The following is a 22,164-nucleotide window of genomic DNA, read 5'->3' as shown; positions in this document are numbered from 1 at the left end:
CCAGAAGCCAGCGACTGATCTGCCTCGCCTGGAAAGAGCGCAATGATGGTGCCAACTTGGGCCAGTGAAGCAACGTCCTCCACAACTAGATTGAAGAACAAAATGACAGCAACTTGTCTGTTTCCCTTCCCCAATTCCCCAGCACTGTTCCCATCCCCCCAATTCCCCAATTAAAATCTTAAAAACAAAACCAAAAAAACAAAAACTACCACTTGCAAGTTTAGATGTGGTATCAAAGAAAAATATCCACAATTATCTAAAAGACCATTAAAATGCTTTTCCCCTTTCCAAAGAAGTATCTTTGAGACCAGGTTTCCTTCCTATACTTTTATCAATCAACACCATTATGCAGTAGATCCGATGCAGAAGCAGATATGAGAATCCAATTGTCTTCAGTTAAGCCAGTCATTAAAGAGATTGACAAATAAAACGACGTACTACTCTTTCCGTGCAAATTTTTGGGTGGAAAATATACTTTTATTCCTAAAAATGTTATTTATGTAAACATTTAATAGGTTGATTACTCTTTTGTAGTGAATCAATATATATTTTAAACATTTCTCAATACGGTAAATATGGAAAAATACAGTCCACACAAATAAGAGCTCTTTAAGGTTCTCAATAATATGTAGCAATGCAAGTGGGTCCTGAGAACAAAAAATGTGAGAACCGCTGCTTTAGGATGCCTTCCTCTTCTCCTGCTGGCCAATCCCAGTGCAGAGAATTAAGATACGTGCTGTTCAATACTTGCCTCAAAAAATCTTCCCAGATGACCCACACTATAGTCACTGTCCCTATTCAGCATCACCTCGTCAACACGTTGTTCGGGTTTCCCCTGCTGCTTTCAAGCCTCTCGTTCTGGGCAGTTACTGGAAGAGAGAATAAAGGAACTCGCACACTTTCTCTAGGCCGGACAGCCCCTCCATACTCACCCTCTCTGAGGAAGAGTCTGGCTATGCGCCCGCATGGTTCACTGCAGGGCCACTACAATCTGGAGCGGCCTAAAGGGGCGGGGAGAGACCCAGGGAAATTGCGGGAACTCGGAAATTCTTAATGTTGAAAGAGCGGACGGGCCTCGGGAAGCCTCCGATTCGATAGGGGACTTATGGCAGGAGAAGAGGACCTGGGGATAGCCTCGCGCCTCTCCTCCCACCAGGTGAGGCGAGGCCTGATAATAACGCCCCTTCGCGTCCCCACCGCTCCCAAGCTCCTTGTTCCACCCTCTGCCTCGAAGCAGAGCGCCTGGCGCCGCCGGCTAAGGCCCTTCACGACAGTCCCGGCGCTTTCCGGCCGGCCGCTCCAGGCGGATGCGTCGGGGAGGCGGAGCTTAGGAGCGGCTCCTGACGACGCACGTCCCTCAGACGCCGCCGCGGTGGCTGACTTGCCTCTGCAGAGCCATGGCGGCGTCCGTCCGGTCCGCGCGCGCTCCGCCGGGCACTGGTAGGCTCAGAGCCCAGCCCAGCGGCGGCGAGAGAGAAGGAGAGGGAGGGGCGCTGGTCTCTGTGGGGCGGGGGCGGGAGGACTGCTTTCTGGGACCTGGGGAAGGGGTTCTCCGTTGTGAAGGGACTTGCAGAGAGAGGGGTTCCAGTCTGCGGCTTTGGGGTGATGATGGCATTCGACTAGCGATTAGGGGCTGTAGTTTGAGAGGTTGTGGGGCACTGACTAGTTCTGGAGGAGGGGCTCCTCTGCAGGAATGTTTCTGGTAGTCAGAGTTCAGTGGGAGAACGCAGGTAGGCAAAAGCTCTGGGGCTGTTGGGGCTGTGATTTCTGTGATTTCAGGAGGAGCCTATGTTAAAGCACCTCCACCCTCACACTCAACGCACACACACTTTCTCCATTTATTGGTTGCAGATAAAGTACAGAAAGGCAAGGCTGGACATACCTCAGGGCCCAGTAAAGCCAGCCACATGGGGAAACTCTTGGGTTTTGAGTGGACGGATGTGTCCAGCTGGGGAAAGCTGGTGACTCTGCTGAATCGACCAACGGATCCTGCAAGCCTGGCTGTCTTCCGTTTTCTCTTTGGTAAATCCACTTTCTGGGAGGGGCCAGTGTGGTTGGTTGGGAGAATGACAACCATCTCCTGTCCATTTCTTAGTTACTTAGTGGAGTTACCCCTCTTTTTCTCAAAGCTGAAGATACGGATATTCTGGAGTTTAGGATCAAATCCAGCATTGTCTCCTCTGATTAGGGGTTGGAGACCAGAAATGCTTTGATCTAAGGCTATAGGAAATATAGAGGCAGAGGAACAGGGACCCATTTTGCTTGTGTCATGAAGTTGCGCAGTAACTATGCTAAGGGCTAGACTTCAGAGAAATGGCAGGTATGACACTGGCTGTGACTCCCTAATCCAGAGCTTCCTAACTCATAGGCCACAGCATGTGTGCTTGAAATGGGTTACAGAAGTGCTGAGATATTACTCCCCTTAGCCCAGTGGTCCGCAACTGGAGGCGTTTTTACTTCCCAGGGGAGACACTTGACAATGTCTGTAGATATTTTTATTTGTCATAACTGGGGGAGAAGGGGAATAGGTGGCTACTGGCATCTACATAGGGACCAGAGATGCTGCTAAATGACCTGTGATGCACAGGATAGCCTCTTCCAGCAAATAATTAACCAGCTCCAAATGTGAATAGTCCTGAGGTTGTGAAACCCTGCCTTAACTGGAGCTGGCTTCCTTTTGATCTGAGTGGCCCCTTTTGTTTATCCCAGTGTAAGGTCAAATACTACTGTTTTCTAGGTGTGCCAGGAAGTGGAAAAGGTTGAGAAGCACCACCCTAGAGCTCTTTCTGTAGCCCAATAGGACAGACCTCTGTAAATATAACTATCAAAACCTGAACAGCTTTTATAGCATTTTGTACGCTTCTCTCACTTAGTCCTCTCTGTAACCTTGTGAAATACAATATTATGAGCCCCCTTTTACAAACAGGAAATTGGCTCAGTGAGGTACAGTGGCTGATCACATAACTGGCATAATGCCTATAGCACAGCGTAGGCACTCAGTAATTATTGCTGAATGAATGAATCAATGGCAGAGCCAGGGTTAGGAAAGAAGTCTGACCCTGGAGCTGGATGCACTCGGCTGTATTCGAATGTATTTCACTGCTTCCTTTGCCAAGACCTAATGGCCCCTTTTCCAATTGCCTTCTCAGGATTGTTGATGGTGCTGGACATTCCCCAGGAGCGGGGGCTTAGCTCCCTAGACCGAAGATACCTGGATGGGCTGGAGGTGTGCCGCTTTCCCTTGCTGGATGCCCTGCAGCCACTGCCACTTGACTGGATGTATCTTGTCTATACCATTATGTTTCTGGGTGAGGCAAACTGTGGGAGAGAGATGGGAACATTGATTGGTCTACCTAAAACACAGAAATTCAAAGCATGCTGGTGAATGAGCCAGGTCTTGGGCTCCTTAGTTCACTTCTGCTGTGACTGCTAATTTCACCCTTCTGACCTGTGTGTCATCTGAGCTGTGACTCCATAGCTCTGTTTAAAAATATTAAAATAACATTTAATTTTCATTTAGTTTTAGCTAATTATAAAATGTCTGATGACTTTTCTTAATCCCACCCACAGCCTGTCCCAGGGGAACTGGGCCTGTGGTGGTGACCCTTTGACTTCTTAATCCTCTCCCCCCACCAATTCCAGGGGCACTGGGCATGATGCTGGGCCTGTGCTACCGGATAAGCTGTGTGTTATTTCTGCTGCCATACTGGTATGTGTTCCTTCTGGACAAGACGTCATGGAACAACCACTCCTATCTATATGGTTTGTTGGCCTTTCAGCTGACATTCATGGATGCAAACCACTACTGGTATGAGTCTAGGGGAAAAGAGGGGAGGGGTCGGCTGGGGCAGCATGGTTACCAGAGGTAGAGCCCATTGAGGTCCTAGAATTTGCCCCAGGAAGCATATTTTCTTTTTTTTTTTTCTTTTTCTTTTTTTTAAAGAATTTTATTGGTGAATTGGGGGGATGGGAACAGTGCTGGGGAATTGGGGGAAGGGGGACAGACAAGTTGCTGTCGTTTTGTTCTTCGGTCTAGTTGTGGAGGATGCTGCTTCACTGGCCCAAGTTGGCACCATCATTGCGCTGAAGCATATTTTCAACCATGTTTTGCAAAGTGTGGTTACAAGATCACACTTTGGTTTGGATGGATTGGGGAGGGGGAAAGGTCAGTGAGATTGGAGTACTTGGGATAACAAAAAACAAAATGGCTCCATTCGCTCCCCTTTACTCTTTCCATATCTCCCCAGTTACCTTGATCTATCTACTTCCTGTAATCCTCTTAGAGAGAAGAAGAGAAGATTAAAGCCAGATATAGCTGTTTTCAGATACTTCGAGGATGGTCATGTGGAAGAGGGATCAGACTTTCTCTGTGTGAGCCCAGAGAGGCAGAGCTAGAGCCAAGAGTAGAAGTTGCTGTGAGGCAGAGTCATGTCAGAAGGCAAAGGCCCAACAGGGCTGCTCAGCAGTGCTGTCCTGGGAGGGTGTAACCCTCCTCCACCTCTGGTTTAGGTGACAGTCTTTCAGGGGAGGTGGAGAAGGGATTTGGAGACAGGGCGGCAGGGCAGATGATCTTTAAGGATTCGTCCCATTATTAAGTGAAAAGCAAGTATGAGATCTCAGTAAGATGGGTATAGGAAAAAAATCTCAAGCATTGAATTTGTTATTGATATATCAGTCATTAATTAAGTTTCATTCATTAATACATACATCCACATACCCCTTTTGTAAACCTTAAACTCACTCAGAATGGCTAGCTCTGATCATGTAGGATTAAGAGGCAGTTTTGACAGAATACCCCTGAAAAGTTTTATTTTTATGACTTACACAATTGATAAAATACCTGTTACTTAGGGCTTTCCACTGCCAGGCACTATACTAAACACTTTTAATTTTTCCTCATTATAACCGCATGAGGTCCATAGTGCTGTTCCCATTTTATAGATGATGACAGTAAGGCTTAGAGAAGTAAAGGATTTGCCTAAGGCCACATAGCAGATGAGAGGCACAAGTGAGAATCCAGGTCTCCTCAACTGCAGACTTCAGTGCTCTGGGCAGCGTAATCTGCCCCTTTCCCAACTTCTGGGCTCATTCATTGTGTTCTTAAAAACCTGCTTTGCTTCTGCACCTCCCCCGCAGAATACATCTAGTCTTAGTGCCCTGGGTGTATTAGTTCTTTCCCAATGCTGTTAGTAAATACCTACTGGCACTAGATCCCGGCTTCCAGGTCTATGAAATGCCTGTTTGTTTTGAATAGTGAAAAAAATTTTTGAATGCACTATATAGATTTACATATACGTTAAGCTTTTCAAACACTCCCTCAGATTCATTCTTTTTTCAAATTCAGTCATTCTAGCATTGTAGTCTTTCCTGATATGTTCCATTAGGACAAATTAATTTGCTAACTAACTAATGGTAAACACCGAACTTTTTGTTGTTACAAATCACTAGTGAAATTCCTGTTACGAGTAAAATAATCACTGTTACAATTTGCTCATATACTTCTAAATGGCCTCAGAATAGCCCAGAGGACCAGAGAGAATATGGGAAATGTCCTGGAGTGGATAGATGATTACATTTAAAAAGGAAGGTGGGACTGTAACTGGACTAAGAAGCTGTTCTCAGTGCTTACCTTCCTCGGTGTAGGTCTGTGGACGGCCTGCTGAATGCCCAGAAACGGAATGCCCATGTGCCCCTTTGGAACTATGCTGTGCTGCGTGGCCAGGTACGGGATTTGAGGAAAGAGGGAGGTGTTCTTTGACAGTCATTGGTCAGCATGGCTATCCCACTGCCAGACTGTACTCGGCTTCTCTGGATCTTCTCTTTTTCCCCTTTTGCTGGAAGGCTAGGCTGGCTTTTCCATTGTATCCAGCCCCCGATCTCTGGATTCTCTCACCTTGTCATGGGAAGAAGAGAGCTTCATCCCTGCCAGATTAGAATCCTCATGAGATAGAGAATAACGTCTATGCTTCATGACGTTCCTTGGTATCTAATACTGTGCCTGACATTGGTAGGATAACAATAGATACTTGTTGGATGAGTGAATATCTAAGATGAGTGAATCGAAGAATGGATCTAATCTTCCTTGGGCCCTGAAATGAGATGTGAGTCATTTTATTTTTGGCTGTAGAAAACAAGGTTCTTTTTGTTTGAACATTTGTTTTGCAATCTGTGTTTGCAGATCTTCATTGTGTACTTCATTGCGGGTGTGAAAAAGCTGGATGCAGACTGGGTAGAAGGCTATTCCATGGACAACCTTTCCCGGCACTGGCTCTTCAGTCCCTTTAAGTGAGTGGTAGTCAGGGCAGAGGCCTCACTGAGGTGTGGGCACAGAGTGGGTGACTCACCTCTGTCAGGTCTGCAGTAATGGCTGCTGTTCCTTCTTTACCTGAATTTGCTACATGCTTTCCTCTGTCCACTCATCTCCCTATTCAGCAGAAGGCAGAATAGATGATATCAAAAGATCTAGGCTTAGCTGCCCCTGGGAGACTTATGGTATGGGTGGGCACGAAGGGAAAGGAAGTAAAACAGAGAGGAAAGCCAGAACTAGGTGACTTGGTGAATGAGTCAGTGCCTCCAGCGGTTGCCATGGGTGGTGCCTGTGTCCTTGGGTTGCCACCCCAGCCTCTCGCCAGATTCCTCAGCCAGTGTACTGAGAAGGTGGACAGTCAGTGTCCCAGCTCTGACCAAGCCAGTGTTACCAACTCTACAAAGCAGAGGCGTACCTCTCTGGTTTCTCTCTTCCACCCATTTCTTCTTTCCTCTTGTATTACTTTGTTTTTTTTTCCACTTCTCTGTTATTTCCCAGTTCCTATAGTTTGACTTCATTATGATGTTAGTCAAACAGTCACCTTTTAAAGTTTCTTCTCATTTACTTCCTCCATGAAGAACCTGCCCGCCACAGCACATGCAATTCTCAATCAGATTTGCCCTTGATTTTTACATAGGGTATGCTGAAAACAATTGGACACCTCAAGTGTGTGGAAATGTAAAGGGGTAGGAAACCTCTACCACAGGGTGTTTCTGTGCAGAGTTCTTCCACCCGCCTGCTGGGGCAGATCCTTTGATGAGGACAGGGCAGCAGAGGCACATTTGCTGTGAACGTGCCATGAAAGCTGCATTCTCCAGTGGTCTGGGCCTGACCTTTGCTTCCGGTGTCCGCAGACTCGTGTTGTCTGAGGAGATGACTAGTCTCCTAGTGGTGCACTGGTGCGGCCTGCTGCTTGACCTCTCAGCCGGTTACCTGCTCTTCTTCGATGCATCAAGACCTATTGGCCTCCTTTTTGTGTCCTACTTCCACTGCATGAATTCCCAGCTTTTCAGCATTGGTCAGTACCTATAGTCTGGTAGTAAATAGGAAATCACAGGTTTGCATGGAGTGACTAGCCAGAAGCATCGTTTGGGTGTGGGAGGTGGTGATGGGAACAGTAGTTAAATTGAGCCAGATGCAGTCACTGAAATGGAAATAAACCGGCAGGAAGATTGGGGCTTCTGGGCTTAGCTAGTACGTTGTGCAGTAAGGAATCTCTAGGAAGTAAGTATCCTTTAGTTAAGAACTTCTTTCATCATAAATGGAATACCTGGGAGAAGCTTCCTAAGGGAAGGGGGTTAAAGGGATTTCCCACTTTCACCCTAGTCTAACCCGTGAAATGCTTATGTTCTCCATTTTTCTAGGTATGTTCCCCTATGTCATGCTGGCCAGCAGCCCTCTCTTCTGCTCCCCTGAGTGGCCTCGGAAGCTGGTATCTCACTGCCCCAAAATGCTGCAAGAACTGCTGCCCCTCAGGGCTGCCCCTCAGCCCAGTGCTTCCTGCTTGTATAAGAGGAGCCGGGCCAAAGGTGGCCAGAAGCCAGGGCTGCGCCATCAGCTAGGTGCTGCCTTCACCCTGCTCTACCTCCTGGAGCAGCTCTTCCTGCCCTATTCCCATTTCCTCACCCAGGTATGTATAGGCTGGGGGTTAGCTTGGAAAGTGGCAGAGGTGACAGCCGAAGGGAAAGCATGGGGCTGGCTTTGTTTCCCATTCTCAGTAGAGGATGGGATTAGCGTGAGAGCCACTGAGCTGATTTCCTCTGCCCTGCCTTCTCAGGGCTATAACAATTGGACAAACGGGCTGTACGGCTATTCCTGGGACATGATGGTGCACTCGCGCTCTCACCAGCATGTGAAGATCACCTACCGTGATGGCCATACTGGCGAGCTGGGCTACCTTAACCCTGGGGTGAGATGTCTGATGCTGGCAGTTTACTGTTCTTTAGCGCTCCTTTGAGCTTTGGGATCTGGTTTGGTCCTAAAGACAGTTATAAAATAAAATAAATTTGGGTCACTCTGCCCTTTCTCAGGAGCCAGGTTGAACCTTCTTTTATGTGGGTTGAAATAGGTCAGTGTCATTCACTTCCTTGAATCGAGATTAGATTTAAGAACGGTAAGTACCACCACTAGCCCAGCAATTGAAAAATTCTTCCCCAAAGACAAGTTCATTTTTTTTTTCCTGGTCAAAACGAACAGCAGGCGGGGATCTCCTTGTGCCACTGGTATTGCATGACTCACTCAGGAGGTCGCTAATCATGAGGAGGGACTAATACGGGGGTTTGGGACAGGTATTCACACAGAGCCGGCGATGGAAGGATCACGCAGACATGCTGAAGCAATATGCCACTTGCCTGAGCCGCCTGCTTCCCAAGTACAATGTCACTGAGCCCCAGATCTACTTTGATATTTGGGTCTCCATCAATGACCGCTTCCAGCAGAGGTGGGCAAGGGGAGCAGAGAAGGGGGAAAGTGAAGTCCAGCTCCTTTTGCCAAAATAAATAGCCCCTGCTCCCCAGTGTTGTCTTGCTTGAAAGGCTGTGGTCTCTGGTGCATGACCCTGTTCATCTGGTTGTGGGCATAGCTATTAATAATTGCTTCCGGCAGGGGGCACCATCACACAGGAGAAAAGGTACTTGTTCTGGAAACTTAACACAGTTCTTCTTCTCCGGTGGCCACTAATCCTCATTCTTCCCAGGGCTCCAGCACCTCTTTCCCCTCTCTTTCTGCCCCAGATTAGTAATAACACGCTGCCATAGGCCATGTCTTCTATCTGGAAACCCTGTTCCCTCTATCTGGGAACGGTGATAAAAGAATCAGAACTGGACAATGGTGGGTAGGTGGCAGTGCCCTCCGTAACACATGGTTTTCTTTTCTAAGGCTTTTTGATCCTCGTGTGGACATTGTGCAGGCAGCCTGGTCCCCTTTCCGGCGTACACCTTGGCTGCAGCCGCTGCTGATGGACCTGTCTCCTTGGAGGGCCAAGTTACAGGAAATCAAGAGCAGCCTGGACAACCACACTGAGGTGGTCTTCATCGCAGACTTCCCTGGTACAGAACAAAGCAAGGGCAGGCTTTGCTGTCTTTCCTCCTGGCTTCCTTGGCCAGGGACATGGCATGTGGGGGAAGGAGAAAGGGACGCTTCTGGTGGGAGGAATGTTTTTAAAATCTGAGGGGTGTAGTGGTGAAGGTGTGACGTGTCTGTTCTGGGCGGGGAGTGAGTTCCCCATGGCATGGGTTGGGGAATTTTGTTGCCCTGTCAGGTCTGCACTTGGAGAATTTTGTGAGTGAAGACCTGGGCAACACTAGCATTCAGCTGCTGCAGGGGGAGGTGACTGTGGAGCTGGTGGAAGAACAGAAGAACCAGACTCTTCAGGAGGGAGAGAAAATGCAGGTATTTTGCTGGAATTAATAGTGGCAGAAAAGTTTAGATGAGTGGAGTTAATTTATTATAGACTCTAAATGCTTGACCTTAGCAGTAATACAGTGGGGGCTCAAAAAGCAAGGGCCTCTGGGGCTGTGAATAGCCTCATCGTAGGATTCTAGAGGTCAGTTGCTTTGGACTCCAAAACCCAAGAAGAAAGATGCCTGGGGGGTGGGCAGCGTAGGGAGCCCACAGGCTGGCTAGGGAAAGTTTCAAGAGTGAAATGTATCCACTTCTCCTCCCTTGTCAGTTGCCTGCTGGTGAGTATCATAAGGTGTACACAGTATCACCCAGCCCTTCCTGCTACATGTACGTCTATGTCAACACTACAGAGGTTGCACTGGAGCAAGACCTGGCATATCTGCAAGAATTAAAGGAGAAGGTGGAGAATGGGAGTGGTGAGTGTGTAAAGATTTGGGTGGGGAAAAAAAAAAAAAGATTTGGGTGGAGATAATCCCCAGTAACAGGAAGTCAGGGTTATGAATGAAGATCTAGCCATTAAAGAATGAACTTCAGGTCTCTAGCTGGTGAAAGGGGAGTTCTAAGAATGATCTCTTTCAGTGATTCCTCTTTTTTGCTCTTTTTCCGGCAGAAACAGGACCTCTACCACCAGAGCTGCAACCTCTGCTGGAAGGGGAAGTACAAGGGGGCCCTGAGCCAACACCTCTGGTTCAGACCTTTCTTAAACGCCAGCAAAGGCTCCAGGAGATTGAACGCCGGCGAAATACCCCTTTCCACGAGCGATTCTTCCGCTTCTTGCTGCGAAAGCTCTACATCTTTCGCCGCAGGTAAGTTTTACTCCCAACAGTACTTGTCAACAGTAACTTTTCTCTGGTGAGGATTAACAGTAGGGACTCTCTCCCAGGGAAGGACAATCTAGGGCTAAGTATCTTTTTCCTTCTTAATTCTCCTCTCCTACTTATGGAAGAGTAAATGACCTGTGTCTGATGGCCTGCTGTCTTCTTCTGCCTCAGCTTATCGCCACCCTCTCTGTGGGTTATTCCCACCTCACCCTGGAATCCTCTACCAGACTATGAGATCAGATAATTAAGTTCGCGAACTCATCCTAGAAAAAGTGCTGCATACCTCATTGCTGAATATCACTATGGTCGCCTTTGCAGTACTCCCCTTGGGAAGCTATGCACTGACACCAGTGCGTAGTCCACCCTTCAAAGCAGTTTTGGAACTCTTTTTCTGGAATGGCCATCAGAGCTGTTGTCGTATTACCCTTGATGTCCTGAATGTCATCACAATGCCTTTCTTTCAATATTTCCTTTGTCTTCACGTAAAGAAAGTCATTGGGGGCCAGATCAGGTAAGTAGGGAGTTCCAGTGGTGTTCCAATACAGTTGTTTACTGGCTAAAAACTCCCTTACAGACAGTGCCATGTGAACTGGTGCATTATCGTGATGAAAGAGCCATGAATTGTTGGCGAAAAGTTCAGGTCGTCTAATGTTTTCACACAGCCTTTTCTGCACTTACAAGTAGTAAACTTGGTTAACTATTTGTCCAGTTAATATAAATTCATAATGAATAATCCCTCTGATATCAAAAAGTTAGCAACATTGTTGCAACAAGCTCTTGAACTTAATTGTCAGACCTGTATAAGGAGTGGGTTGGCTTTCCAGTTGGCATGTGAGGGTCACTGGGAGGAGATTCTCATTTATGCCTGGGTGAGAGGAGGTAGAACCAGGTCTCCCTTAAGGACTTCAGTAGAAATTCCTGTGTTGAAACAGCAGTTTGGACTGGGTGGCCTTTTTCTTCTTTTTCAGCTTCCTGATGACTTGTATCTCACTTCGAAATCTGGCATTAGGCCGCCCTTCCCTGGAGCAGCTGGCCCAAGAGGTGACTTATGCAAACTTGCGACCCTTTGAGCCCGTTGGAGAGTCGAGTCCTTCAAACACAGATTCTTCAAATCCTAATCCTGAACCAAATTCCGTCCCTGTCCACTCAGAGTTCTGAGAGGGGCCAGACGTTGGGTACAGATGTGGGAGTAGCCATTCATGGGACCCATTACCTATGCAGTGGAAAATTTTTTAAAATACTAGATTTTTTTACATTTTTCTTTCTTGTCCATAGCTCTTGTAAATTCAGAGATGGTAGCTTAGAGGAACCAAGGAAGTAAAATAAGGATACGATTTATCGGTCCAAGGTTGAGGGGCTAAGAGGGGGTTAAAAGCAATTGAAAATGCCTTCTAGGATAAAGGGGGAGGAGTAAGATTTAATTGACTGGCTCCTTGGGGAGAGATTTAATATACCATGACAAAAACAGTAGCTCACTGTTCTCAAGTGCTTGCTATATGCTAGGCACTATGTGAAGTACCTCCTATACTACATTTAGCCCTTAATGGTGATAGTCCTATTTTACAGTTGGAGAAACTGAAGCTGAGAGGTAATGTAATTTGCTCGGACAAACCTAGTAAGGAATGGATTGATGGCTTGAACTCAAGTCTGACTTAAGGTTCTGCACCCTGCCTCTTGTAATTTTCAGAATCACTGACAATACTTCTGAAATAATGTAGCTTAAAACGTGTCTACTTAATTATGATTAGGATGGTCACCAGGTTTCTGAATGCACACATATTTTCACAATTCTGGTTCCTTCTTTTTTCTATTCTCTATACAGCCATTAATTTTCACTAGCAGTTATGACTAGTTATGTTTGTTTCATGGTTTCCAGTGATGCTGCGGCTTAGATTTCTTTCCTGTGCCCTAGACCACTATCTAGCTCCACATGGTTATGCCAGTTTTCAAACTGTTCTGAACAGAACTTACCTTCAGCCCCAACTCAAGACCTGCATCTCCTTTATTAGTGAATGGCAACTATTTGACGGAGCTGTCATCAGCCTTAACTCTTTTCCTCACATTTTATAATTTCAAGTTCCATAAATTCAACCTCATTTCTTAAACCTGTTAATCTCATCTCTACTACCTGTTGTTTCAGCCTTTATATTGTAATCTAGTTAGAGTCTAGAGCAGGGCTACCATGTTGTGCAGGTTGGGCCTGAATAAGGACACCCCACTGAAGCCGAGTGGGGCCTGGCATTAAGTCCCTAATTCATACAGGCATTGTATGGGTTGGCAATGGCTGTGCTACAGGGTATCTTGAGAAATTTAAAACGGTGTGAGGGAAAACACTGATTTTCAGTCCCTTTGCTCATCTGTGTGACATACCTCAGCACTATGTCCTTTGCTAGTAAGTTCAGCTATCTTCTGTTTCCTGACCACCACCCTCCCTTTGGTAAGAAAAGTACCCCTTCTTCACTTTGGGAGGGGACCCTCATGAAAGTACTTTTAATATAGGCAGGGTTGCTGCTTTTCCAAAACTGTTGATGTACCACCTCTGTTAACTCATTTTCCCAATGAAAATATTAGGAGTGGGATGGAGAAAGGGTGGTCTTAATACTGCTAAAAGCTGTTCAATGGAGTCAACTTGGGATATCCAGATTACAGGAAATCAGGCCTGTGCAACTGCAGCTGTTTTGGAAATGGGTAATCAGTATTTTCAGTCAGGCTTTAGTATTCCTTTTTATTCCCAGCATTTGGATCTTTTGTCCCTGATGTCACCCTTTCAAACTTTACAGAAAGGCAAGTACGGTAATCTCTTACTAACACTTCATACTTTGGTTCTCAACTATTTATAACCACTCACCCCCTGCTGTTTCATGCCTTTGCTCCTTCCTGTCTTTAAAATTCTTTTCCCAAGCTGGACAGGACAAGCACCTCTCCTTAGTCTACAAACTTGGGGGCAGGGATCTTCCTAGCAGATATTAAACCTAAACTTAAGGCCAGTTCTCTGGTATGAACCCACCAGCCTTGACACCCATTCATCCTCAATCCCCTTATTTGGCCAATGTGGTCATACTTGTCTTTAGGCAACAATGCACTGATGTCTAAAAGTTTTTTGAAACGTTCTGTGAGCTTTTCAGTGTTAGGAAAATTGAAGTTCAAGTTTTTTGAGCAAGTTAGCAGAGCTCCATTGATACTCCAGAGTTGGATTTAACTTCACCTTCCCTAACAGGTCTCTAAATTTTTAAGCCTCCTGGCAAACTCGTGTAAGCAGGAATTCCTTGGGTCTCACATTTATAGCAGGTCTAAGTAAAAAGTTGACCACCACTTGCTTTCACCCATGCTGGCATCTTGTACCAACTGGCTTGTCTATACCTTAGGGCTTATGCTCAAGAAAGGATGGTTCAAGCTATGTGTGGCTGATGAACTTGCTTCAAACTACCTTTGGAAACTTGTATCCTGTCACTTTAAATAAATTTCATTTTAGTTCATTTATTATATCTTGATTGGAAGCTGGCCCCTCAGTTTAAAAACACTTTCAAACGAATGTGTGCTTAACATGTAACTTTACACTTCTTTACAAAGACCTATGTTGTTTATTTTTTGCTACCGAAAGGAATCCAATGAGGCCTTTGTGTTTATGAAGGAAGCTGCTACAGTTGGAGAAACTGAGGCTGAGAGCTAATGTAATTTGCTCGGACAACCTTTACGAAAGGTTTCCTATAGTGGGGGAATCCTGTACTCTATCAGTGGCTTTTATGACCTTAATCTTAAGAGTTTAAAATATTATCAGCAGTACAAGAGGCTGCTGCAATAGAAAACATGCAATTTTAGTGATTGCAATGGCCAAAAAAGGCAATGCTTGACAAACCGAAATCAAATCTTGAACTTTCTTAGTGCTACGGATAAGATTTACAAACCTATTAAATGCCTGTAGTCAGGGTTGAAGTGATTTCTCTGAACCATGGGTAGAATTACAATCATTCAGGGTTAAGGAATATATTCTCAGATCATGTTCCTAACAAAACACTTTTAAAGAATAATGGACACAGTTAGGGTAGAACCTAGCGTTTTATTTAGATCTTCATTAAACTGTTGGAATTGAGAACCAGACATACGTAATAAACCTCCAAAAATAGATCCTGAAAGGCACTTTCTGCTTAGGGCAAGCAGTCATGGAATAAGCATGTAAACAAGCTGGCTTCTCTGTACCACACCAGCCAAGTCAGCTTTCTCCATGGCCAGCTGCACCAGCTCTGCCCTCCCTTGTTAACACCAGCCAGACCCCCTGTAGGTCTAACCCAAGGTTTTTCTGTAGGACACCTTGGCCTACCTGGGAATGCTGGAAACATATTAAAGGAATCATGGTGTTGAGGAAAAAAAAGAAAAATCTTTTAAAAGCTGCCATCTGAGGTGATGGCTTCTCTGTACTTACGCCACACCCCAGAATACAATAAATAAGCAATTAGAAAATGTTCAAGTATGAAGGGATTTCCTCCTCCCCGCCAAAAGCACTGCAGTCTGAAGGAAGCTGGTTTCTCTGTAGCTACACCAGCTGTTCAGAAAGCTCATTGGACCTGGTTTTGAAAATAAAACAAAGTTAAAACCCTGGGAGGAGTTATTGTGCAGTGTGGAGTACTTAGTCTTTCTTATAAAGAAAAAAAAAGTTATCTGGTACCAAAGTGTGCAACCTACAGACCCTCAGGTACTGCCCTGTTACCTTTCCGTATGACATCACAAAGGTGCCAAGTGCCTGTTTTTCTAGAGCTAGGAGTTGGTGGTTTGGCTAGTGCTGAAACCATGCATAGGATTGGTTTACTAAATAAAAACCTTATTACGTACGTCCTCCAAAAGACAGCTGAGTAAGTGGAGAGATTTGATTTGGTGCTGTTTAAGAGCTGGCAATTAAGAGCATAAGCACCAGGGAGATGGTTTAATGGTAACTGCCTTTTCTTTTTTTAAATGTCAGGCTAGAGCTCCAGCTGGAACTTGCGTTACATGCAAGAAATGATTGAATAGGGAACACTCCCTGACAAAGAGAGCTACATGATTAGAAATGGATGAAGTTATAGGGAAGATAAGGGAAAGCTTCACATTCAGAATAGAGCTCAGGACATTACAAATTCATGCTGACAGGGCTGTGGCGTTGCCAGACAGAGGCTATAATGGAACTACAAGTACTTTACGTGCACATTACAAGGACATTTTTAGCATCTGGTGGGAAAGTCAATGCAATTAGAATTTTAGGGGTTTGAGTGATAGGGAACAAAGGTTCAATTTCAAAGCGTTATTTACTACAGTGTTGTTGGTTTGTTTCTAGGCAGTTACATGGATCACCTATGCTCACTAAATTCATTATAATGGTGAACAAAACACCTAGGGACAGAATAGCAAGCCGAACTTACAGTCCCCCACACAAGCTAAAATTCATGTCATTGACTAGAGTGACTGCAACTGATCAGGAGCTGAAAGAGGACAGGAAAATTTAGGAAGAAGGGCCCTTTCCCTCAGAGCTTGAAGGCTTCTCTGTAGCCTACGCCAACAAGTCTGGGGGAAAAAGGCTAACACTTTCAATATTTAAGCTTTTTGGGCACTTCCCATGGGAAGCTGTCCCTACCAAAGTGGCCATAGGCTGCAGTCCTCTGATAAATTGGCTTCTTCAGATCCAGATCCCTGGAATATACAAGTCCGTAACTTAATATGTAGCATTCAATTAAAATAAAGCAAAACAATCAGCAAGACTCATTTTCAAGACTTCTGGCAAATGAGTTCAGTTCTCTGGGGTATGCTAGGAAAAAAGTTTGTGGCAAAAATGTGTTACTTCCCTGGTGTCCAAACTCCTTGCACAGTCCTTATTAGTAACTATAGTTCTTGTTTTTCCGTCCCTGGCTCAACAAATATGAAAACTTGTCATTATTCTGAGAAATTTCAAGTATGAAAAGCTCATTTGAGATCATGGAATACTTACCAACGTCCATGCCCACACCCTACCATGATTATTTTCTTTTTAACAGCCTTGAACATTCCACTTATCTGTACTAATTTCTTTTAAATAAACATTCTCAGGTAAGATGAGCACAAAGGCCAGTTATCAACTGTGGAAGACTTTCTAGGGTGATTAAGTCTAAGCCATTGAGCACTATACTTTTGGATTTTTCTTAATTTAAGCCTTTACTGAAGGCAATTTAAAAGGTAACACCAACACATTCTAGGAATTAAAATGTTTCCCCACTTGAGGAGTATTCCTTCACTTTCACCTTCTCAGATTTGAATATATCTCAAATATATACACACACCCCACACCCTCAATATTTTTCACTAGCAATAGGCTTTACCATCTTTACCTGACAATGACCCCAGGGCGGAGGTCAAAATTCTTCTTCACAATCTCTAATAGCTCTCTCTCACTCTTCTGAGAGGTGCCATAATGGAAAATGGAGATAGACAATGGATGAGAAACTCCAATAGCGTAAGAGACCTAAAAGGATTAAAATGTCTTTTAAGAGTCAGTCATCAAAAGACCCACACACTTGTACAATACACTGGTATACATAAATCAAGTAGGTAACTAAATGTCCCCCCTCCTGCTGCTAACATGCCTTTTAATCAGTCCAGTTACATAAAAGAGTATATACCTGAACAAGAACCCTTCTGCATAGACCTCCTTTAACAAGGGATTTTGCTACCCAACGAGCAGCATAAGCAGCGGAACGGTCCACCTTGGTATAATCCTTTCCTGAAAAGGCACCTCCTCCATGAGCTCCCCAACCGCCGTAAGTATCCACAATGATTTTTCGGCCAGTTAAACCAGCATCACCCTGAAATTACAGGATTTAAGTCACTTTATGCCTTATCCTTTCCAGTAAGTGGTTCTAGGTGAAGTTTTTAAAATGCTATTTCTGTATCACTCGGCAAATATCCTCAGAAGATTCACATGCAGGCCTCAAAAAACCTAGAAAAGAGGTGGTAGAAGCCAAATTTTTGCAAGTAACCATTACAAAAGATCCTAAAAAGTAAACTGAATCGGCATTTTAAGGCCTTACCTGAGGCCCACCAATAACAAATCTGCCACTTGGCTGTAGATGATAGATTGTATCCTCATCAAGATATTTTGCAGGCACAACTGCTTTGATGACTTTCTCCTTTAGAGCATCCCTCATCTCATCAAGACAAACTTCTTCATCATGCTGAACAGATATAACGATTGTGTGGACTCTGATGGGAAGCACAGCACCTCGATCCTGCATATACTGCACAGTCACCTTGAAGGCAACATAGGTCATCAGAACATCAGTCTAAACAATGGTTTTTTTCTCAGTCCTCTACCCTAAGTTCCAATACAAAAGACAAATGCTATTCTTTTTTTAATTAGTTAGCTTTAATCAAAGAACTTTACTAATATTCTAGGCCAATATAACATACGTAATCTAGCTTCATGATCATCACTTACTTGAGTTTTAGAATCTGGGCGTAACCAAGGCAAAGTGCCATTACGGCGTAGTTCAGCCAGTTTAGCATTGAGCTTGTGTGCTAAGACAATGGTTAAAGGCATACATTCCTCAGTTTCATCAGTGGCATAACCAAACATCAAACCCTAAAAAAGGAAAAGTCGCCAATGTGATCAATCCAAGCCTCAGAATTTAACGTTAGAAGAGATGAAAATAGCGTCTCCCACAATACCTGATCTCCTGCACCAATGTCTTCCTCATTCCGGTCAAGATGAACACCTTGAGCAATATCTGGTGACTGCTGCTCCAAGGCTACTAGCACATTACAAGTCTTATAGTCAAACCCTGTAACAAAACAATGTCTTGTTTTTTAAAAAGGCCACAGCAATACTTTCTTAACAATTATCTGGAATTCTAAATACAGTGGATCCAGGCACAACAAATTTGCCACTTGGCTAGAGATGATAGATTGTATCCTCACTAAGACATTTTGCAGGAACAATGGGTTTGAACTGTGTGGGTCCACTTATACGTGGACTTCCCCCATATACACTTGGCCCTCTGTATCCCCAGGTTTCACATGTGCAGATTCAACTAACTGCAGACTGGAAGCAGAATTTTCAATCTGTGGATGTGGAGGAATGGCTAACTGTATGCATTATTCTACTCCATTTTATATAAAGAATTTGAGCATCCTCAGATTTTGGTATGAGGGGTCCTGGAACCAAGGGATGACTGAGTTTTGGTGGAGTCAAAAGTTATACATGGATTATCAGTTGTGCAGGGGAGGGTGTCAGTTGTCAGGTGAGCACCCCTAACCCCCATGTTGTTCAAAGGTCACCTATACTGCTAAAGAAGTCAAACATTCCTAAACTTAATACTTTTGGAGAATGGAGAGTAGTGTTGAAACAGAAGGATAGTAAAACTATACAATTGGAGTTAATGATTAGCAGGAACATCCTAGAAAGTAGAGGTAGAGAGGGCTGAACAAAATATCTGGAAAAATGAGGAGCTTAGAAAAGCCAACTCATTAAAACACACCTTTAGAAGAATCATCATATCCAATGTGTTTAATCGTTTCACGAACCACTTTCTGGTAGTCAATAGCAGCTCTGGATGTAATTTCCCCAGCAAGAAGGATCATTCCAGTTTTAGCAACAGTTTCTAGTAAAAAAGAGGTTCACACTCAAATGTCACTTTTATAAAGTAATTTTCATGATGCTACCTTTTTATCAGTAGATAAGCAGTGTTCTGAACTTACCACAAGCCACTTTGGCATCAGGGTCCTGCTGAAGGTGAGCATCAAGGACAGCATCACTGATCTGGTCACAAATCTTATCTGGAAAAAAACAATTCCTGGCTCAATTTCTTTACTGTTAATATAAGTATGTCACGCCCCCTTCCTTATAACCACAGCTGTAAAGAACTTTAGTGGAACTTCCTTTTTGAAGTTGTAATAAAACCTACATAACATAAAATTTACCAATTTAAACATTTTCAAGCATACAATTCAGTGGCATTCCCAGTATGGAGATCTTAACTGCCATACCTAACTGCTACTTTACCAGAAACCATTTGCCCAAAGAATAAATGCTAGATGTAGTGTTACATGTTACTTGAAAACTTGACACCATGGTCTTAATATATAGCTGCACCACAAGCTCACCAACTGAGATAAGACAGAACACCCAGCATTTTTAATACATTTAAACTCATTATGGCATATGCACTTTACACCTGACATGGACTTCAGTTCCTTCTCTAAAGTATTCCAGACATTTTGAAAAATTAAATTCCCAAAGTAATTTCTATTGTTAAACAGAATAGCTATGTTATTGAGATTAATCAAGTCAAAGTAGAGATAAAGTGGTTTATCTTCAAATCCAAAAGCAAAGGTAGGAAACATTTAGCTTTGGAGTATTTATTACTTTTTAAACAACAGTCCTTAACAGCTTATCCACAAGATTTGAAGTCTGCATTTTAAGTCTAACCAACCAGAAAGGTAAACTGTTGTTTGTCTTGTTAATTTCTCCCTGATCCTGAGGAACACCAACTAGGGCAAAGAAATCATGTCAATTAAAGAGTTAAACAACGAAAGCAAGGACACTGAACAAAAGGAATAAAATGGCCTATCATTTGATTTTATTACGAGTAGTCCAGAAACAAGAGATGAACAGACTGCGAAATGCCCAAAAGTATTTTGAATCTTTGTTGATTTTTCTCCCCACTGTAATACTACCAATTAAAAACTGGGAGGGGAACAGAAATAACCTTAATATCACATTCCTGAATTTTCTATAACTATGCAAAACAATTAAAGTAAAATGTATACTGCAGTCAAGCCAAAGGCTCAAGACAATCTACAAACTGTTGTAAATGCCAGTAACTTAAATGATTAAGTTAATAAAAGGTAGGTCGAATACACATGTTAAGTTCTCAAAACTAGAAAAACAAAAACACTAGAAAACCCCACACCACACCAAAACACCTGACCTTCAATTCATCAGGTCTTGGGGTTTGTCCTGTCCTATACTACTAGGTTGCTTGTGGAATTTCATCAAAAGCACAGGTTTACTAGAGAGAAATGAGAAATGGATCCTTAAGCCATCAGACTAGGTAACTATGTCAATGTGGTCAACCTAAGAAAAGTCAGAAGCAGTCCATTAAAATAATCTTCTTTACCAAGTGATGTTTTCAGGCTGAGATTGAAAGTTCTTTGAAATAGCTTCATTCGTTCTCGTGTAAACTGATCCCCATAATGGCGGATCAGTGGACAAAGCCCAGAGAAGGAGACGTGAAGTAAAACCCTACCTCTAACGATATGCACCAAAGACTTTAAAACGCAATGGCAGCTTATGCTTAATTCATGCTTCCCATCTTTTTCACCCACGGCCCAAATAAGGTATGTCTTCAACACGCGCTATATTTAGTTGGAGGCTGTCACCTCGAAGGCGAGGCCATATACTGCCTAGGGGCATGTCCGTATTCTTCAGTGAGTAGGAATGACCTAAGCCAAGGAATTCATGGAAAAGGCGTCCCAAGGCAAGGGGCCCCCTACTCGGCACACCGGAGCTCTCGGGCAACGGGATGGCTCCTGGGGCCAGATGCCACATGCTGCAGACACGTGGTTGCGGCTGCAATGCGGGGCGCGCGCTCCCGAGGATCGGACGCGAGCGTTCGGGGCGGGTCACCCACTCGAGGTTTTTCGGACCGCAGGACCTAGAGCAGGAAATAGTGTCCTCCCCGGGTAGAGCACCAGCTGCCGCGGCCCCCGCCTTTCTCGTTTTCTGGAATCTTCCGCAAGTCGGGGCGCGCGGCCGGATGGGAGGGGAGGGGAGGAGGGGAAAGGAAGGGGGAGGGGAGAGGCGGCCACGCGCTCTGCGCCCGCGGCGCCACGAGGAAGGCGCGCAGTCGCTGCTCTTCCCACCAGAGTGGGCACCGCCGCCAGCCGGACTCGGCCAGGCGAAGCCCAGCTCCACGCCCCGCCCCGCCCCTCGCTTAGCGCCAGGGCCTGTCATCTCACCTGGGTGGCCCTCTCCTACAGACTCCGAAGTGAAGAGGAACGTGCCCTCCTCGATGAACGCCTCGTGGAAACCGTTGAGCTGCCCGTTCATGGTGGTGGTGGTGACAGTAGCGGTGAGTGAAAGTGGCGTTGAAGAGAGAGGAACGGTGAGGCGAAGACTGCGAAATGCACACGCAGAAGACAACGTTCCACTCTGCTCGGGCGGTCGGCGCTGAGTGAACGAGGCGGCAGGCGGCTTGGCCCACTATTTATATGCAGCGCCCGCGCGCGCCCGGCTCAGGCTCCGCCCCCCGGCGCCGCGCGCCTTTGCGTCACTCGCGCGGGGGGAAAGGGGTGCGGTGCGCCGAGAGAAGCTCAGGCTAAACCACTGTGCGAGGCGTGGGGAGGGAGCGGAGGTAAAGCTTCCCTCCGGCGAATATTTAGCTATCATAAGCATTTATAAGAAGGGGTAAGTGGAAACCGGAGTCTACGGGGTCATTGTACCCCTCCACGTTTGATGTGGGAGGAAAAGCGACAGGGCTTTATGAAGCTGTTCCCCTGTGCTGTGACATGGCACCTCCCTTCCGACCGTTGGCCGGGCTATCTGGCCGCGAGGTCGCGTCCCCCAGCGGTGACAGCGGGAATCGTGAAGGTTTTGTCCTCTGGCTGTTAGCGTGGATCTTTCCGGCCCCCACCCCC

General features: G+C 45.1%; 2 protein-coding genes across 3 annotated transcripts; one reads left to right on the top strand and one right to left on the bottom strand.

Moving 5' to 3' along the window:
- Positions 1-1,337: 1,337 nt before the first annotated feature.
- GGCX (gamma-glutamyl carboxylase) lies at positions 1,338-14,013 on the top strand. 2 transcript variants are annotated; one of them, XM_019623780.1, is made up of 15 exons: positions 1,338-1,440; positions 1,852-2,022; positions 3,150-3,308; positions 3,643-3,808; positions 5,644-5,722; positions 6,179-6,285; positions 7,162-7,325; positions 7,672-7,937; positions 8,085-8,216; positions 8,596-8,747; positions 9,185-9,354; positions 9,567-9,697; positions 9,978-10,125; positions 10,320-10,515; positions 11,499-14,013. In XM_019623780.1, exons 1-15 carry the CDS (start codon positions 1,398-1,400, stop codon positions 11,686-11,688), a joined length of 2,274 nt encoding a protein of 757 aa, XP_019479325.1. In that variant the 5' UTR covers positions 1,338-1,397; the 3' UTR covers positions 11,689-14,013. The 2 variants fall into 2 exon arrangements, with proteins under 2 accessions (XP_019479325.1, XP_019479326.1); XM_019623781.1 differs by lacking the exons at positions 1,338-1,440; positions 1,852-2,022 and having other exon boundaries at positions 3,150-3,226.
- A 554-nt stretch (positions 14,014-14,567) lies between these two features.
- On the bottom strand, positions 14,568-21,735 carry MAT2A (methionine adenosyltransferase 2A). Its single transcript, XM_019623783.1, has 9 exons — positions 21,487-21,735; positions 19,225-19,302; positions 19,005-19,127; positions 18,196-18,308; positions 17,966-18,109; positions 17,559-17,777; positions 17,151-17,333; positions 16,860-16,993; positions 14,568-16,188 (listed from the first exon to the last, which is right to left on the bottom strand). The coding sequence occupies exons 1-9, from the start codon at positions 21,575-21,577 to the stop codon at positions 16,086-16,088; spliced, it is 1,188 nt and encodes a 395-aa protein (XP_019479328.1). The 5' UTR covers positions 21,578-21,735; the 3' UTR covers positions 14,568-16,085.
- Between the last annotated feature and the right edge of the window lie 429 nt (positions 21,736-22,164).

This window comes from Hipposideros armiger, unplaced genomic scaffold (assembly GCF_001890085.2).
Source record: "Hipposideros armiger isolate ML-2016 unplaced genomic scaffold, ASM189008v1 scaffold_561, whole genome shotgun sequence".
NCBI classification, from domain to species: domain Eukaryota; kingdom Metazoa; phylum Chordata; class Mammalia; order Chiroptera; family Hipposideridae; genus Hipposideros; species Hipposideros armiger.
This window is presented reverse-complemented; position numbering and strand designations above follow the sequence as displayed.

Excerpts from the sequence above, each read along its gene's own strand:
- GGCX (XM_019623780.1), top strand. The coding sequence starts at position 1,398 with ATGGCGGCGTCCGTCCGGTCCGCGCGCGCTCCGCCGGGCACTG. Across the intron at positions 7,326-7,671 it reads TTCCCAGCTTTTCAGCATTG|GTATGTTCCCCTATGTCATG; the intron begins GTCAGTACCTAT and ends CCATTTTTCTAG. Across the intron at positions 9,698-9,977 it reads AGGAGGGAGAGAAAATGCAG|TTGCCTGCTGGTGAGTATCA; the intron begins GTATTTTGCTGG and ends CTCCCTTGTCAG.
- MAT2A (XM_019623783.1), bottom strand. The coding sequence starts at position 21,577 with ATGAACGGGCAGCTCAACGGTTTCCACGAGGCGTTCATCGAGGAGGGC. Across the intron at positions 18,110-18,195 it reads ACATTGGTGCAGGAGATCAG|GGTTTGATGTTTGGTTATGC; the intron begins GTATTGTGGGAG and ends TTCCTTTTTTAG. Across the intron at positions 17,778-17,965 it reads GCCCAGATTCTAAAACTCAA|GTGACTGTGCAGTATATGCA; the intron begins GTAAGTGATGAT and ends GTTGCCTTCAAG.